Source organism: Neophocaena asiaeorientalis, unplaced genomic scaffold (assembly GCF_003031525.2).
Source record: "Neophocaena asiaeorientalis asiaeorientalis breed wild unplaced genomic scaffold, Neophocaena_asiaeorientalis_V1.1 scaffold125, whole genome shotgun sequence".
In the NCBI taxonomy this organism is placed as follows: domain Eukaryota; kingdom Metazoa; phylum Chordata; class Mammalia; order Artiodactyla; family Phocoenidae; genus Neophocaena; species Neophocaena asiaeorientalis.
The window spans coordinates 1,011,564-1,031,330 of record NW_020174425.1 but is presented as its reverse complement, the minus strand read 5'-3'; the positions used below and the strand labels follow the sequence as shown (position 1 = coordinate 1,031,330).

Genomic DNA, 19,767 nt, shown 5'->3' with positions numbered 1-19,767 from the left:
AGCGATTGGGCTGGGCTGACAGCAGCATCTGCTGCTCGTCCATCATCTCTTCCGGCCAATAGAAGCAGGGCATGGTCCCCGTGGCCTGGGAAGGCCTTCACTCTCCCTCTCCAGTGGCTGTGCCAGATGAAGAAGTCATTACTACTCAGGGCTGGAAAAGAAACCAAGGATGTCTGGAGGGAATAAAAGAATGAGAGAACAGGATACAGGCAGCCAGTTGGTCACCAGGGCACATTACAGCCTCTGGGTACTCTTTCCAGATGCCTTGCATTTTTCAGTGTGCAGCCTCTTTCCCCATCCCTTCACTGGGGGGAGTTCAAGGTTTCAACATCCCTGCATAATTCAGTCTTTAAGAGAGGGATAGGAATGTCTTGAGAAAGAGAAAGTAATGTGGCAACCCAAAAAGAGATTCAAAGTTTTCTCATTGTTTTGTGATTAACTCAGGAAGCTCCACGAGGAGCCGTGGGTTCCCAGGAGCCATGAATGTCACTTAGGGAAAGTGAGAAAGAAATGATGAGACAAGCAATCTTTCAGTGCTCCTTCAAATGCTCTCAGTTTGACCCAATTCTCTCTGTACTCAGGATGTATATGTCTTTCATGGTTGTCCTTCATCACTATTTTCATGTTCTATTTCTCAAAAGCCTTAAAGTTGTTAATAGTGATAATAACACTAATAATATCTTCCTCTTGAACCACGCACAGCATTTACAAAGATTGTTCACGTTCATGACTTCATCTGAAACCCTAGGAAAGAAAGACATGTGGTATTGTGCCCGTTTTAGAGACAAAAGCCAGAAAGGTCAAAAAAGGTGTGAGCAGCCCCAGGTAGAAGACCTGATAAGAGTCAAGGTGGAACTTGACCTCAGATGTTACGTTTCTAAGTCCAGGTTTCTTTCCACACTCATGGCTCACATGACATCAGCACTGTCCACAACTCAAGTAACACCAGTCAGCTATGATCCAGAAGTAGGGGACAATGGAGTACGTTTCTGCCATGATGTCATTGCCCTGAAGGAAGTTACATCCACGCCACCAGTGTATATGTGTGTGTATGTGTAATAAAATTGTAATCTTTCCACTCACCAGATCAATGACTGCTGAAATGGAGTCGTTGAAGGAATCTCAGTTTTTTTATGAACTCCTTTATTCCCTCTCATTTGGGATTTGGTGTCGTTTTCTCAAATCCTTGGGAACTGAAAAAGGGACAAAGTAATTGACAAAGTCAGTCAGCTGAGATCTGAAAGGTAGAGCTCTGTTCGTGTGTGCATATGTGTGTGGGTGTTTTAAAAGGCAGTGTGATTCACTTTTTTAGCCTATAGAAAACAATTCTTAACATTTAAGAGGAGGATTCATGCAGGAAAACATTTAGATATGGAAGTGCAGACACTGTGCAGAAAGTTAGCTGTCCTTAAACTATGGTCAACTTCCAATAAATGACATGTTTCATTTTTCCCTTCCTCGGGATCAATGTTTTTAAATGTCCCTGTCTTTGTCCGTTTCCTCTTTTCATAAAAATGAGCATAATGCAATAAAATATTTTTCCTTATCCTCTCAAAAAATACATAAGAAAGGATTCTACCACTAGCTTAAACCAAATAAAATAAAACAGCATGACCAACAAGTATCTCATGATGTTGAGGACAATCTTTTTGCTGATTTGACTTTCCACACCAATTAAGAGATTTGGATTAGGCAACGAAACTTGGAGAGTCTTTCACAGTAACACTTAGCAAACTCTAATTCATAAACTCTAGAGTGCATGACACCCAACAAAAAACATCCACAAAGCACATCAGTTAAGAAAGAAGAATAACAATCCTTGATCTCTTTTAGATAACTGCCAGAAAGATTAGGGATATGGGATAAGACCATTATGAATATATCAGAATGGAAATACCACTAATATCCTAATTATTCTCTCTACTAAAAGAACAATGAAAGTTTCAATTTTTCCCAAACTTGATCCCAAGACAGACTTGTCTTCTACCCTCAAATCCATTCTCCTCTCAAGTTTTAGGAACTGAAACAAAAAAAGAGCAAAGAGTAGGAAAAAAAAGTAGGAAAAAGTTAAAACCCATAGCCCTCAAGCAGTAGTCACCTCCTGCCAGCACAAATAAACTATAAAGGGTATTGAATCAATTGCATCATTTACTCTCTTATTAAGGTATTTCTTAAAGTATAATGAAAGGTTGTCTTCATAATCGATTCTTGAATAAGCGTAAGTGGGAGTTCTAGAATAATGTATGATCAATATCGTCCAGATTGTCCACACTAAAAAAAGAAGAAGAATTCTAGCATTCAATGTGCCTTTAATACAAATCACAGTGGGACTGTAATATTTTAAAAGTAATTCACAATGCCAACTCCTATAATATAGAGAGCAGTGATTCTCAAACTTTATCATGCATCAAAATCACCTAGAGAATTTACGAAAACAGATTGCTGGTCTTGCCCCCGAGAGCGTCTGATTCCGTAGGTCTGGGGTGGGGTCTGAGAATCTGCATTTGCAATATATTTCCAGGTGATGCTGATGCTGCTTGTCTGGGAACCACTCTTTGAGAATCACTGCTATAGAGGAATTAATTTAATAGGAAATAACAAAGGGCCTTTGGCTTTGGGCTGAGTAAATTCATTGATGAAATAAAGAAAGAAATTTCAGAATGGAAACTACATTCATTCAACAACTATATAAGTGCTCACTATAGGTCGGTAACTGTTCTAGATACTGGAGATACAGTGGTGACCAAAACAGGCAAGGTCCCTGTCCTCATTGGGCTTAGGTTCTCTTGGGAAGATGCATGATAAGCAAGTCATCATTGAGTGCTAGAAAGAGAAATGAATGAGGGGATAGAAAAATGACAGAGGTGGGGTCCTATGAAACCTGATATTGGGGAAGAGACTCTTTGAGGGGCCATTTGTGCAGAGGCTTGAATTCAGCAAGGAAACAAGATGAGATCGAGAAAGACTGCCGGAGCGTTCTAGGCAGGGGAGTAACAAAGTTCAAAGACAAAGTGTTTTGCTATTGCTGTTACCTATTTTCACAGCCCATCTTCAAGATCAGCTTTGGCCAATGAAGGTATTTTTGACAGGAAACGCTCATGTTCTTAAAACTTCACCTGCATACACTAAAAAGCACTCATGCAAGTTCCAGAACTGAAAAAGGAATTGAATAAACTGCCAAACAATGGATTCAACAAAGAAATTAAATGTCAGTATAGAATATTAGTGTAATAATATTGAAAGAATAGTATCATGTGAACAGTATTTAGCCAAAGTCAGCATCGTCAGTATGATATATACAGACAACTGAAAATTTCCTTGATTTAATAGAAAGGATTTCAAAATTTGATGCTAGAATAACCAAACATTTAAGGTAGATGAAAAATACTAATAATAAAGCAAAGGATTACTGTCTAGTGTGGAGAATTCAAAGTGGGATGATTAATTTAATGAGTAATAAAATGAAAGAAATTATCATAGATACAATTTGAAAAAACAAGTTTTACTCAGTTCAGCTAAACTGTACCAGAGATAAAAGTCATGTTGAAAGATTAACGTTGAGTTTATGTATCGTTGATCTACCAGGGAAAAAAACAAGAACATCACAAGTAATTAGTATTTCCTTGGTTTTACACCTAATAAAAAACTAAAAGTTTTAACTCTGTGAAGAAAGAAACAACAACTTTAAATTTTAGACATTAATTTTAAAAGTCTAGAGAGGGAGACTAAGGAAATGACATTAACATTGTTGGTGAAGAAAAGGGTGTACAAGCCAGAGTTTTAGCTGAAAACCAGGAAGTGTTCTTTGTGCCAAGTACAATGTATATTTTGAGTTTGTCACTAAAAGACACGGGCTCAACTGTGCAGACAGTAGTGACTTTGGGGGAACAATTTAACAATTATTTATAATATATTCTAGATATGCTCAAAAATAGAACATCTTGATGAAACATATCAATTGTGACTTTGAAAAGTATTTTTGGCCACATAACAGAATACCTGACTACATTGTTAAGACAATTAAATTTAATTTAGTTGAGATATGAGATGCACAAAGAGTCTTAGGCCAAATCACAGAATATCCTCCAGGAGTGAATCATGGACATTGGCAGGATATGAAATTAATTTTAAACTTGTAGTAGCCACAGTTATTGGTATAAACAGTTGCTTGCTATTAATGTTAGCAAAACTTACCAAAATAGATATAACTTTAGCAATTTCACTTTGTAAAGGTTTTTTTAACTTTTAAAAAATTTAAAGACAGTATTTAAATTTAAAGATACATAAAATGAAAAAAAAAAAGATACATAAAATGCTATAAATGTAACATTCCAATAAATTATAAGGAAATTAAAACATGAGGGGAAATTCACCTGACTGTGAAGTTAATTCACATATAAATAATAAATGAATTTCCATTTATACTATTTTCTGACCATTATTGATCAAGTTATAGTTGATTGATATACTGCTATTTTTTTGAAATATATTGATATTAAATTTTTTGAAAGAAAAGATACACAGTATTTGATTTAGATATTACCTTTAGAGATGGTGAATATCATTATATAAATCAGAGCAATACAGAAGATGAAATTAAAATATCTTGTAATATTTTCTGTAAAAATGGTAATTTCTCATATGCTAAACCATAGCAATGTTTGAACCTGATCTGTAAAATTCATGGTTCATTTCCAAATATAATTATTTCTTTAAGAACCTATTGAGAATTCCAGTTGGTACTGTCTCAGTAGAGCAATGTTTCTCCAAATTGAAATTGATAAAACCTACCAAAGAACTACAGTGACTCAGAGAAAGTTATTTGGTTTGACATTATTGCTAATAGAAAACAAATATTGTTAAACTCTTCATGATAATAACATAATTAACAATTTTGCTGAAATGAAGGCAAGAAAATGCATGTTTTGTCATATTTTGCTATGTTGTTACTCATCCAAACATCCCCAACCCGTCAAAAGAATACCTAAATATGTGCAATAATAATTAAATCCGGTTGTGATGTTTTTTTGCCGAATTTAAGTCACTGTGGGTCCTGTATTATGCTAGCTCCTGTGGTAATAATGGCAAGCAAAGGGAGACATTATCCCCCTCTCATGGGGTTTAAAAGCAAGTGGGAAGCATATTCATGCCACTGAATATTTTATTTCAACCTAAGTTCTGAGATAAAATCATGCTTCCATTGTTAGAGGGTTAGTGATTTTGAGAATGTATGGAAAGGTTCGAAAAGGTAGTCTTAAGTGCAGCATATTACAGCAATTCTGGAACTTAGTAGGCAAACTAAAGGAAAGCACGAAAGAGAATAAGGCTCAGAAGTGAAGGTCGCTCACATCTCAGGTGCCTCAGAGTCAGGCAGCTCAGAGTGGGAAAGAGACCCACTCTGTGACTAGGAAATAACCTGTCTGATGGCTTTATTCTTTGTATAAATCATGGCTTACTTCTTGATTTTAAAAAAAAAGAAAGTAAAAAGGGAATATTCAAAAAGTAGAAACAATTCAAACGTTCTTCAATAGGTGAATGGGTAAGCAAATTGTGATACACCAATACAATGGAATACTACTCAGCAGTAAAAAGGAACAAACTACTAATTCACATAACAACTTGGATGAATCTCAGATGCATATTGCTAAGTGAAAAGAGCCACACCAAGAAAGGCTACATACTGTATGATTCCATTTATATGGCATTCTAGTCTCGATACAGCAAAGCTACAGGCACAGAAAAGATATCAGTGGCTGCCAGAGTCTAGGAGTGAGAGGGGTCAGGAGTTGACTACAAAGACACTTGAGGGAATTTTTTTTTATGATAAAACTTCTGTATCTTAATTTTGATGGGGGTTATATTCTTGTTTGCATTTGTCAAAACTCATATGACTATGCATTGCCAAGGGTGAACTATTCTGTATGCAAATTTGCCTTAATTTTTAAAAATCACTTCAATGTACCCAAAGAAAAAGAGAAAGAAAAAACATAAGGAAATGTTGAAATGTTACAATGCTATAACTTGGTTGGTGATTCTTCTCTAAATTCTTGCATCTTCAGTTTTTCATACCCCACTCACTACCTGCGAAACGTAGATCATAACTGCAAGTTGGAAGTGAAGAGTAAGTACAAGTAATTGATGAATCTTCAAACTGTCTTGACAGATCTCAGCAATTACACTGGAAATGCAAATGCACAGTTCACTTATTTATTCCACTCCATTTAAATTCTGATGTATACTTATGTCTCAAATTTAACCCAGACTAAAAAGGCATCTCACTTGAAGCCTATCTTTTTATGTAGAAATGGAATGTGTTAAGTAAAATGTTTTGAAAGTCCTTATGAGACTAAAGAACATAAATGAGAAGTTACGATAAGCAGTAACCTAATCTTCTGGCAGTTGTAAAGGAGCTGAACTTTTACAATAAAGGTCTAGGGGAAAATTGTCTGGGATTGGTTGTCATGATAATCCTTTGGAATAAATTGGTATGGTGACCCAATTTAACAAACATGGGCTTCAACCATGCAACAGTAAAACAAAGAACACTTGTTCCTGAAGATAATTATACTCTGACTTTCAGAGTAAAGTGTATTTGATTACCTAAGCTAAAGTAGATTTTCTTCCTTTTCCAGCAGCTGACAATCATAAGACGTGAGGTGCAATTTCCCCAGGCCACTTCCCAAAGAGCTTGCCAGTCTACCCTCCCCTGCAAGGAAATCCCAAATTTTAACAAGCAGACATTTTTTTACTCAAATTGCTGGGTACTTTCTAAGACTACTGACCAGTTAGGAGATGGTGAATTAGTATCTCCTCTTTTTCCTGTATCTAACTTTTATTAGGCTTCATATACAAATATGAATTACCCCATAGAACAGATGTGAATTCCTTTCACCATAAAGAAGAATCTAGATAGCAGAAGCAAGGAAAAGATAAACAGTACTAGACCCAACTGGATATACTTTCTCTACTGCTTTCATTTTCCCAAACTTGAATCTTTTAAAGTTGACAAATCACAAGCACTGAAATGGAAACTGTGATTAACAATCTTCCAACAAACAAAAGCCCAGACCAGATGGCTTCTAAAAAAAAAAAAAAGGTCACGAAGAACCTAGGGGCAAGATAGGAATAAAGACGCAGACCTACTAGACTTGAGGATATGGGGAGGGGGAAGCGTAAGCTGGGACAAAGTGAGAGAGTGGCATGGACATATATACACTACCAAATGTAAAATAGATAGCTAGTGGGAAACAGCTGCAGAGCACAGAGAGATCAGCTCGGTGCTTTGTGACCACTGAACGGGGTGGGATAAGGAGGGTGGGAGGGAGGGAGATGCAAGAGGGAAGAGATATGGGGTTATATGTATATGTATAACTGATTCACTTTGTTATAAGGCAGAAACTAACACACCATTGTAAAGCAATTATACTCTAATAAAGATGTTTAAAAAAAAGAAATTAATTCACACTTATATGGTCAATTAATCTCTAACAAGGGAAGCAAGAATATACAATGGAGAAGAGACAGTCTCTTCAATAAATGCTGCAGGGGAAACTGGATGGCTGCATGCAAACGAATCAAGCAGAGTTACTTTCTCATCCATACACAACTCAAAATGGACTAAAGACTTAATGTAAGACCTGAAACCATAGAAGTCCAAGAAGAAAACATAGGCAGTATGCACTTTGACATCAGTCTTAACAATATTTTTTTGGATACGTCACCTCAGGCAAGGGAAACAAAAGCAAAAATAAACAAATGGGACTACATCAAACTAAGATGCCTTTGCACAGCAAAGGAAACCTCCAACAAAATGAAACGGCAGCCTATCAAATGGGAGAAGATATTTGCAAGCTATATACCTGATAAGGAGTTAATATACAAAATATGCAAAGAACTCATACGACTTAACATCAAAAAAACAAACAACCTGATTAAAAAATAGCCAGATGACCTGAACATTTTTCTTAAGAAGACATACAAATGGCCAAAAGACACATGAAAAGATGCTCAGTATCACTAATTATTAGTGATCGTACATTCTCACAACTGTTAGAATGGCTATTATCAAAAAACAACAAACACCAAGTTTTGGAAAGGATGTGGAGAAAAGGGAACCCTCATACACTGTTGGTGGGATTGAGAATTGGTGTGCCACTATGATAAATGGTACAAAGTTTCCTCAAAAAATTAAAAATAGGACTGACATATGATCGAGCAATTCCACTTCTGGGTATTTACCCGAAGAAAACAAAAACACTAATTCATTCATATATATATGTAAACACACACAATGGAACATCACTCAGCCACAAAAAAAATAAATCTTGCATTTTGTGACAACATGGATGGAATCAAAAAGTATTATTCTAGGGTCTTCCCTGGTGGCGCAGTGGTTGAGAGTCCGCCTGCCGATGCGGGGGACACGGGTTCGTGCCTCGGTCTTTCCGCAAAAAAAAAAAAAAAAAAAGTATCATTCTAAACGAAGTAAGTGAAACAAACAGAGAAAGACAAATACTACATGATCTCATTTACATGTGGAATCTGAAAACCAAACCAAACATACAAAACATCCTGCCTAGGTAGAGGGGGAAAAACAGCCTCATGACCAAGAACTGGGCTAGATGGCTTTTGACTCAGTGCCTAGATCTGCACTGTCTTTGTTATCACAAAGGAGCAGAAGCTCTGAAAAATACACTTAAGACCAGGTTGAGAACCAGGATGCGCCCAGGGCATTAGCCCTGCTCATAGCTTTGAGTTTCTTTTTTATTTTTGCCTTAGGATGTTTGTTTTGGGTTCCAGTTGTGTTTTCTAGTTACCTCTTTTTACATTTTCTTTATTATTTGTATGTGTTTGAGCAAAAGGAGTGAATCTAATGGTTAATTCACTCTCATCTCTACAGAAAGCAGTTTTCACATATTCTTTAGGAAAAAATAAATAACAAAATTTCTATCTAAAGTAAGACTCCTAACATAGTGTGTGTTGTTGCCTGTCTTCTTCCAGAAATCTACTTAATCATTCACCTCTCCTGGGCAGGGGGATTTGTAGGTACTAATCACTAAACAGGATATTATGGCTAATAATTCTAGTAATTTATTTCCTCCATTAAATATGCTATATATTACTGTACATTGAAATATACAGTAATTACATATTGTGATAAAAATGAAAAAGTTCTCGTTTCAAAGCCCCAACTTTACCAAAGAATGGTTATCTTCTGTTCCTAGTCTCATGAAAGTTCAGAAAGGCTGTACTTTTATTTCCCAAGGAGCAGACACTGTATGTACATACATGTACTCAGGCCCACAGAAAGCAAACATAATGGGCAGCTTTGCTTCTGATACTGCATACCAGAGATCTCAGCTTCACTCACCGATGCTTGGAAGACACAGCTCCCTTTTGTATTACATCTCCCTGGAATTCTAAAGGATCTCTGGCTAACTAATTCTGTCCAACATTTAAGAGTAGGCCCCTGCTTGATGAGATTTGGGGAACACAGGACATTTTCAAGTAAAGGTGATCATGTACAATTCTTCAAGAAGGATCTTTCGTTGGAAATAACACGCATAGCGGAAATCTTTAGAAACATTACGCTCTTTTCAAATCAAATGTGAGTTTATTCCAATTTCAGAGTTTGGAATCATAAACACCCTGAGACAGAGATAACCTAGTCCAGTTTCTTCTTTGTATACATGAGCAAACTGAGGGCTTAAGGAGTGACAACATTCCACACCACAGGTCAGTATACAGTGTCTTGATATCCAGTCTATCACTCCTTCCATGCTACTCATCAGCCCCTTCCATTCTTAAGAAAGTAACTAAGATAATGTCATCAGGTTGAGGGTGTATTACTTTTAGGGAAGAGACAGGGCAATGTCCCATGAAATGCAGCCACTGGGCTGAGATCCCAAAGTATGTGACCTCTACAGTTACAGGCAGCCAGGGCTTGAGTTGGCCACCTCCAGTGCTTCAAAGATGGCAATCAGCAACACATCCTTCCACCTTTCCCCGCCCCTTTTAAGAGCTAGGGGTGCTCTCTGGTTAACTACTTGCTCACCTAACTATATGACGAGTGCTCTGAAATGTCTTCCTTTTGACATCTACTATTGGAATTTTCTTTCTACTGAAATAATTCTCTGTAGTTTTCAGGTCTACTATCCAAGGTAAAAGAAAAAAAAAGGACCTTTGTTTCTGTTTAACTTGTTGGGAGGGTTGCTTTAATTTAGCACTTTATTTGAAATGCACAGACACGGCCTATTTTTCTAACAGCAATAGTTGTTTACTAATAGAGTTATCCTACTGCATCACTGAAAGGCTGTTTGACCACATCCATTACCAAAAATAATAAAGGGTAGTGCCCTGGAATTAGCTACTTCCTCATATACCCAGGAACAAAGCCATATACATTGATGCAGATGAGGGTTTCAAATTTATTTTTCCACTGAATTCCCACAGAGAAAAAGAACGCTAAGGGGTAAAAATACGTGTTCATTTTGAACCATTTCAGAATCACTGGCTTCTTAAACTATTTACAAACACCAACAGACACTACTAAGGTCATGGCCACATTCTGAGTACATGATTTGTTTGGAGAAAGAATTAGCTATGCTCAGGAGTATAAGCATTAATCTACTAACATGCAAAGAAGCTTCCTTGGTGAAAGCCCACTTTGAGACCTGAATTTTTCAGTTTGATTTCCTACATGGTCATATTCAGCTGGTTTTCATTCCAAATTAGCTGGACAACTGACAAGTTTCCACTTTGATTCACTGGGCGGCAATATCTTGCATGAGGCATATAAAATGATATACTGTTCTTAAATTTTACATTTCAAATTTTTAAAACTTTTATTTTTTAATTACCCCTGTAATGTCACGGGTTGGATTACTTTACAAATTGATTGATTCATTCCTCTCTTAAAGAAAGATGAAAAACAATAGCAGCTGATGAAGTTTAAATTTCATAGTCAACAACTGGACTTCTACCTTAAAATAATGTGTACAGTATTTATAGCATAAAGTTAAGATCAAAAATAAAAGGTGTAGTCTGCTTTGGGGTCTGCTAAGCTAAGTGTCTTGTTGCACCATCAAACTTCTTTCTACATGTTATACTTAAGGCATAGTTAAACCTAATTTACTTATGTCACCATGAAATAGACTTCAAAATCAGTCATTATAACCAAATACATTAAAGACAAACAATGCCAGTCTAGGAGTCAGTGCTAAAAATTCTTCCACACGTGCCAAAAGAAACTTCCTACGAGTGAGTTTCTAAGAAGCTGTTTCTTGAAGCATGTGACAGGACATCACACCCACATGGATATCTTTACCTTCTGTCTGTTATTACTGTGGTCTCCTTTTAATCCCTTTAGCATCCTGCTGAAATGAAGTTTATAAACAGAAGTTTGGGAATGGATCAACACCAATACTGTCAAATATCTAAGTCAACAGTTTAAATCCTTCAGTCTACTTCTACCTTCTGAATGTGCAAAATCCTCTATGTTCCTGCATCTTACAAAAGGAGTTTCACACATATGTTAGTTTCTAGCATATGTTTGTTTCTAGGCTGTTATCTCCAGACTGTATGTCTTTAAAGAAAAAAAATCCACTATGGTCAGAAATCTAAGGCAAGTAGAGTGACTTTTCCAGCCAAGTAAAGATGAAAAACTTCTTCCCATTAAGAAATAATTTATACATGTTCTCTGAATTAACTCTTTGTGTCCAAGTAAATAATCAGAGGATGTAAATTTTCTTCTAACATTTCCACTCTTGTAAAAATCTAACAAGCCAAAATATTTTCCACACATCTATTCCAAATCTCCCTTTTTGTCATTTGTTATCATTTTTAAGGTTTGGCTCTTGTGAATTGTATTTGTATAATAATATTTTTATACTAAGCATCTCATAGAGACTCATTAAAAAGAACTCATTTCTGAAAGATGAATCTGGTATTAAATATATTTCTCAATCCTAGAACTGGACATTACTGTCAACATGAATTCAAGAGAAAACTAAATTCAGGAAGTTGTCTTATACCTAACATGAAAATAGTCATTAAAATATAAAGGAAAAAAAGTTTAACATTCTTATAATAACCAAATATATGTTAATAATTACAAAGTAGTCTCATCTATTCATCAGGATAGACCATGGAGGATTTTTACTTGAAAACACTGTTAAAAACTACTCTAATTTGCATGAAAATAATTGAACCCTCTTTCTCTTGGTTTTTCACGAAGTAAACTGGAATTCCTCCACTTAGCATTTCAGTGAGATTTCGGAGAACAGGAATTTCTCCTTTTTTCTTTATTTCTTTAAAATAAAATCACCATTCAGACCCTCCATTAATCACTAGAGTATCATTACTAACACTGAAAAAGCTGGCTTCTGCAGACATGTTTTCAACTAATACTATTAATAGGCTGAATCCACAAAATCTTGTCAGCTACTCTCCAAATTCCAAACACATCTCTGCTCTGTAAAACAGGCAATGATGGGTTTAGGGGTTTAAAAAAAAAAGTCTGCGAGATTACCATCATGTTCATCCTCTGACTGGCAAAACAAGGCAGCATAAAATGCCAAGACTCAATGATTCAAATAAACCATGGCTGAGGGAGGGGCTGGACTGGCTCAGGTCAGCGATCCAAATTAGTTCCACTCCGTACATCCTTCCTATAAAGCAGCTTCTTTGCAGTTTCCAGAATAAGATGACACAGGTGGACAGAAAAAATTCAGAAGGTAATGAAGTCAGCTTATTAAAAAACGAGAGGCAGTTCTTCTGAAAAGAAAATAATTTCATTGTGATGCTACCTTGAAACATGTATCATTCAAAAGTAATTTGGCTTCATTCATTAACTTTGAGAGTAAAGGCACTTTTTATTTTCACAGTTATAGATATTGTTAGAATTGCACACTAGAACTAGGGTACTGAAAGGGAATTTTGGTGTAATTGATTTTATTTTCATATGGCACCCCCTCCCCCACCTTGGCAGCTCGGTAAATTGCCATGAAGCTATCATAAAGTGGAATTCCTTTCTAAAAGAAGTTTTATATTCGCTCAGCCCAATTAGGAAGTTAAAAGGCAATTAGATTAGATGCTATTCACAATAGCTGATTTTTCTGGGAATGTTAGTACATTTTTCCTCGGGACCCAAGTTCTGGGACATTTAACTGTTTGCTTTGCAATCTCTTCTCCTAAAATAACTGTGAAAGAGGAAGAGAGAAACAGGGAAGAGGAGAGAGACTTTCCTCCCAGTTTTCTCCTTCAACCTGTACCCCATCCCAAGGTTCTAAATCAAAACTTGACTCCTTTGACTCTACTAATGTCCTGGCAGTTTGAATGGCTGGGAGAGTAGAGGGGTTAAATTTAGTTGTGTTTTACTTTCTGCCTCAACTTAGAAACAAGAGGCAACCTCATCAGATTGATAAATACCACCCATGTGTAAATGAGAGCTTTTCAGATATACAGAAAAGACTGAACATGCTTCAATCTTTGGATGTATTTTAACACTGCGTACTGTTTGTTTTCCTCTCTGTACTTTGGATTTGGGGGGAGGAGACTGCTTTCCTGCCTAAATTCAGGATTGATGCTCACTGGCCCAATTGCCTGTGTTCCTTTAAGCTCCTGTGCAGTCAGTACCCTTAGTTAGGTTCAATGATGTTTTTAAAAACTGTTTCAAATAAGAGAGGATTGAGAAATGTGAACAGAAAGAAGCCTTAGGCAACTGGCATCACACTCTCTTCATTTTCTTCGTTCAAATGTGGGAAATCGCTGCTCCTGTAATCCTTTTCAAAAATAACAATTTGTTGGACCTTGTTGGTTCAGAAAGGTTGTCGTTATTTTCTCCTGCATTTGTAGGAAAAGTAAAGTTCAGGGCCAAAGTAAAATTAAAATGTCAGCGTGACTGGGTACAGAGGATAGGCGATGTCTACTTGGAGGTGAGCGAGGACAGGTTTCGAGCTGCCGAGCGCATTGGCTAGACATGCGATTCGGCGCTTGCCTCCCACCGCTTTTCCCGCGCAGTACTGCCAGCCTCTGGCCACGCTGCAAGCCTGGGCTGCTCGGGAGGAAGCGCGCTCAGGCGACGGATGCTCAGGCCTGGAGATGCCCTACCCCAAGGAAGCCAGAGTAGAAACTCTATGTCCAAGGATGGACAGAAGGACCTGCGCAAAAAGCGGGAGTGTGACCGACCCACGGAGGCCGCGCCTACCGGCGGCGATCTGTCCCGGGCGCTGCGGTGTCCTTACACTTGACCCGGGGCTTGCGGGCCGGGCCCACCCAGGACCTGGCTTGGTGCGAGACGAAGTGGTCCCCAGCAGCAAGGGTGGCTCTTCCCATGACCGTTCGCTTCTTTGCCCCCAGAGGAGATACGGGTAAAGCGATTGTTGCCCTCCTCCAAAACTCCTGGGGAGGGAGGGTTGGAGCAGTGGTGGGAGGGATGTTCTGCTTCACCTGTGCGCCAGGATCATGGTAGGCTCCAGAAACCACCCAGCTCAGCCACAAGGCAGCCTGGCCCCTAAAAAGAGACTTGCGTAAAACTGTACCACAGGGGTGTCTTTTTTTTTTTTTTAACTTGCTTTAAAATAGATTGCACTGTAGTTAATTAAAAAAACACTTCAGCCACTCACGACTTCTCACCATTTATAAACCGAACTGGAGACATGGAGCCACTACCCACTTATAAATTGAACAAAACCAAAATTCAACCCTGAAACCATTTGGCTTAAAATATTCACGTTTTAAAGACAAATATATCTTCTTCTAAATTTTAATTTAATTCATTCATTTTTGGCTGCGTTGGGTCTTCGTTGCTGCACGTGGGCTTTTCTCCAGTTGTGGTAAGCGGGGGCTACTCTTCGTTGCAGTGCGCTGACTCCGAGCGTGGGCTCCAGACGCGTGGGCTCTAGAGCGCAGGCTCAGTAGTTGTGGTGCACCGGCTTAGCTGCCCTGCGGCTGTGCGATCTTCCTCGACCAGGGCTTGAACCCCTGTCCCCTGCATTGGCAGGCTGATTCTTAACCACTGTGTCACCAGGGAAGTCCCTAAGACAAATACATCTTTTAAGGGTGCATTTGTTCGCAGTTTTATAGCCTGTGAATCGATGTCGGACTTTTTGTTGTATTTATACTCTATTTATAAACTCTAGTTATTCACTAGAGTTCACTTCTATCAGTAATCCACGCTGCTTCTTTCTTGGGTCTGGGCTCTCAATGCTCCCAACCTCTACCCTCCCTACCCCCAAGTATGCCCCACAGGTATTCTTGTAACGTTCTTTCCCCCACCTGTCCCGACGTACAGAAAGCCTTGTCTCAATTCGTTCCTAAACTTTAACGACAGAGAACTACAGGGCTGGGGGAGGGGTGCCTGGGAAGGCGGAAAGCGTTGCAGGAAGCAGGTCCGAACCAGGAGAGGTCTCAGGGAAGGAAACAGAACGGCGATGCGAAATGCGTGTTTCACAACTGGAGTGTATTCTCTTTCACCTCTGAAATGAAACAAGCAAACAAAATCGCAGCTGCTGTATTACTGACTGAAGAGTCAGCAAAAGTCCTCTCTGACCTCCCTGCAGTGCCTAGGATAATTCCTCTTGCAGCCAATGAGTCCTCGTTCCAAAAAGTTACTGAAACTTTAAAGGATGACGGCCGAGGAGACTCGGGGCGGCCGGGGTCTGGGTAAAGCCGCCTGGACTCCTCGAAAGCAGCTGGTACCCGGACGAGCTGGAGGCGGGGAGCGAATAACGCGGACCTAGAGGGCTCGGATGGAGGGCGTCAAAGAGAAGGGGCGGGATCATAATCTAGAGGGGCAATAGGGACCCGCCCCAGTGAGCGGAATTAAAAGGTGTGGTAGCTGACGGCGTACGGATTGGCTCGGAGGGGGCGCAAAGGAGGTGCCGCAGGGCAGCGGTTACAGGCTTCAGCCGCTACCGCTTCCCCGCAGAGGGAGCTCCTCCGCGCAGAGAGGAGTTCCCGGACTCTTACATCCTGTCTGCGAAGATCCGGATTTCCTGGGGTATTCCTAGGGATAGCGCCGTTCCTCCCGCCGAGGAGCCGAGAGCAAAGAATCTTCCCCACCTCGCCACCCCGGACGCACACACTCAACTCTCCAGTGTGAGGTCGGGACTTCCCACAAGACCTTTCCCCACTACTCAACAACTTTCTTTCTCTCTCCAAACGTAAAAGCCCCCATTTCTGCCCTGTCCTCTCCGTCCTCCCGCCCCCTTCTGCTTTAGCCTGGAAAATCCTTGCTCCTCACAGTGCGAAGTCTCAGGGCTCAAGTTCCGGGCTGCGCAGTTCACCGCACCCTTCGGCCACAGGTTCGCCGCCAGGTAGCCCAGAAACACGCACCGGCAAGCCCCTCGGTCCCTCGTCCCACGCACCCCATTGGCCTCCCGGCCCCGCCCCCAACCCCTCCTCCTCCGCGGCCCGGGAATGGCGTCAGCACGCCGGCCCCGCGTGGGGTTTAAATGCCCACTAGCTGGAGGCCGGGCGCTTCCATCTCGGAGCGCGGTGGCGGCTGGAACTGCAGGGGTGGGAAGGGAGCGTGCGAGCGGGATCCCGAGCCGCGGAGCACGCTGCCCCTCGCTCCGCCGCGGATGACTTGGGAGCTCGGGTCCAAGTGCCGCCCATGCAGCATCCCTACCCTCCGCCGCCCGAGAGTTGATGATAAAACACTTAACCGTCTCCGCTGCGGGAAGCCATGAGCTGTCTGGATGTTATGTACCAAGTCTATGGTCCTCCCCAGCCTTACTTCGCAGCCGCCTACACCCCTTACCACCAGGTACGTGTCTCTTCTCGGCCGGGCCTCGTAGACAGGTGGCGCGCCCTGGCTTATCCGAGCACTGCCAGTACTCCGAGGTTCCCGGTGCCTCCGCGCGGGTACTGGGCGTCCGAACAGCGGCGGGCGCCTCCCGGATGCGGGGTTGCCCGCGCTGCCACCCAGTAGGTTGAGCTAACCCCTTTAGCTTGCCCGTTTGCTCTCTCGGGAAGGCAGCTAAGTCCTGCTAGTGCGTGCCCCGGACTTCCCGGGAATAATTAGACGAGGATCGCGTGAGCTGCATTGATTTCTTAGGGTATGTCGGACTCCAGATTTCTTCCAAGCCCGGTGCTGGCGCGGGGAGATGCAAGCAAAGCTCACGCAGGGAAAACCAAACTTTGGTCCCAAAGGTGAGAGTGACAACAAAACAAAAGCAAAGGCCTGTCTCTGTCTTTATGTCTGAGAATCAAAGACTCGCGTTCTCATCTCTGCAAGCATATTTTATCAAAGGCTTTTTTTTTTTTTAGTTTCAATTCTCAGGCGATCAGGCCAATTAATTCCAGAACCAGCGAATTCGTTACAAAGAGAACTGCACGAAACTCACTGGCTTTATAATCTTTGCTTTGCAAAGTTCTGGGAAATATTATTGACCCGGCAGAGGCAAGCTTCATAGATAATACTTCGCCTTTCGCTAGCTGAGTCCGGCTGCCCTGCCATCAACAAACCCACTTTTGAGAAGAGCACTAGCCCCGGTTCTGCAAACTCTTCAAGTTTCATTTAATTTTTACAATATTTCTATTCTCCGGGCTATAGCTGGTCGAAGTTTTTCTTTTCATTCCTCAGCTGGTGTAGTCGAAACTGAGGACAGTAGTCCAGGAAATGAATAAGATCGCACTCCAGTGGGCAGAGGGGGGGATCCCCTAGGAGTCCGGACGAGGTTGGAAAGTGAGGGCCTGGACCTCCTGCTTCGGGAAAGTTGAAATACACCCCAGTGTCCGAGTCCATGCTTTTGCCAATTTTGCTTGCAGAATATCTATTTGAAAATTTCCGGATGAATTAATGATGGAATGGGTAGACTTTGCCTTTTGTTTTTGCTTTTCTCCCTCCTCCTCTCCTTTTTAAAACTTTCCAACCAGAAGTTTGTTTAGTCTCAATGTTAATTTTAGGAATCACCAGAGTCTCTCACTGTAAGCCAAGTGGGAATGTGGTAGAAATGGTGATATTGCTAAATAACTCCAGTCTTTTGGCTTCGGTGTCCAAGATGAGCTCCTTCCCAGGCTGGAAGTATTACAAAGAGGAAAGGAGGGCTGGTTTTCTGTCCGTTTGGTCCTTTCTCCTCCCTGACCCTGGACCAATCTATTGCCCCAAGATCTCTGTTCATTTTTGTATGATCAGGGTCTCCCTTGAAGGGCATCCCTGCCTGCATACTGCTTTAACACTGCATTCAGTCCATTGCTCGTTTCTAAGAAAATGTTTTCAGCGGCCACACTTGGTTTTGTAAATCACTATCAGACAGTCATGATTTACCCAACCTTACAGCCAAGATCATCCTCTGCTCCTTTTTATTACTTTTTCCCTCAATATACACAGATGGTGAGGTAGAAATTCTCATAGCCCACTGGTTTTTCCTTACTCAAAAGATCTCTTTAAAAGCTGAGACTTTCTAATGGCCAGTTTATGAATGACCAAATATCAACTTGCATTTATTAAAATGATCCATGTCACGATGTTATTCCATGTTTTTATCCTGCAGCAGTTCTTCCTTTACATCCTTGTTGTGTAGAGTGGATTTTGCTATTTTCATGTTCTATCATGAGGATGCTTTAATCCTGCACCTTGCACGTCTGCCCTGAGTTCTCCGGCAAGGAAGAGTCAGGCCCTAACTGGACTTGGGTGCCTTTTACCCTTGGAGCCTGATTTTAAAACTATATCTGCCTTGAGCCTGGCTCTGTGGTCAAACTGCTTAGGCGTCTTCCTGGACCTTCACCCTGACACCTTCAGAGAGTTCTCCCTGTGGCCTGGCAGCAATTCCAAGGAGACAGAGACTCCAAGAAGGGCAGTCGGCCTCTCAGGAGCCCCACCTTTGTTGAGCTGCAGGTTGGGAGGCCTGTTGACTGCAGCCCACGTTACTGAGCACCGGGCATGGGCACCCATGCCAGTTGCTCCTGGATACCTTTGGGATCCGGATGAGGGAGTGCAGTCTGAACACAATTTGCTCGCTCTTTTGAAGTTGACTTCTCTATTCTTTCTCCTTTGAGCAGAAACTAGCCTGTTACTCCAAAATGCAGGAAGCACAGGAGTGCAACGCCAGCCCCAGCAACAGCAGTGGCAGTGGCAGCTCCTCCTTCTCCAGCCAAACTCCGGCTAGTATAAAAGAAGAAGAAGGCAGCCCGGAGAAAGAGCGCCCACCAGAGGCGGAGTACATCAACTCCCGCTGCGTCCTTTTCACCTATTTCCAGGGAGACATCAGCTCTGTGGTGGATGAACACTTCAGCCGGGCCCTGAGCCAGCCTAGCAGCTACTCCCCAAGCTGTACAAGCAGCAAAGCCCCGCGGAGCTCCGGGCCCTGGCGGGGTAAGTATGGGGCCCCAACTGGCAAAGGAGGATAGAGAGCCCTCATAGCCTAGGGTCCACCTACAGGGGTTCAAAGAGATGCAGCTGAAAGAATGCTAAGTGTTAGAGAAGAGGTGAGGAGGGCCATTGGGAGAGGATAAGGAAATCGAAGGAGGAGTAGGCACAGGCCTAAGACCTCTCCTTGAAGAGGCAGAGCAGAGCAGTGACCTAGGAAAAACCAAAGGCCTTGGAATTGGGAGGCCTACGTTTGTGTGTTGGCTCCACCACTTCCTAGCAATATGACCTTGGGCGAGTCTCTTAACCTCTTGGAGGTCACTCTATTTACTGGTCTCTAAAATTAGTATAATATTTGCCCACTTAACTATCCCTGGAGGTGGCTGTAAGGGTAACAGAAAATGTATGTAAATGTGCTGTGGAAATGTGAGGTTTCCAGCAGCCTCCCAAGGCAG

General features: G+C 41.2%; 1 protein-coding gene across 1 annotated transcript in view; it reads left to right on the top strand.

Annotated features, from left to right (window-relative positions):
- The first annotated feature begins 16,687 nt into the window (after positions 1–16,687).
- Positions 16,688–19,767, top strand: part of VGLL2 (vestigial like family member 2) — a 6,731-nt gene continuing 3,651 nt past the window's right edge. Inside the window, 2 exon segments of the mRNA XM_024756707.1 lie at positions 16,688–16,768; positions 19,006–19,318. Coding sequence (XP_024612475.1) covers positions 16,688–16,768; positions 19,006–19,318 — 394 coding nt within the window.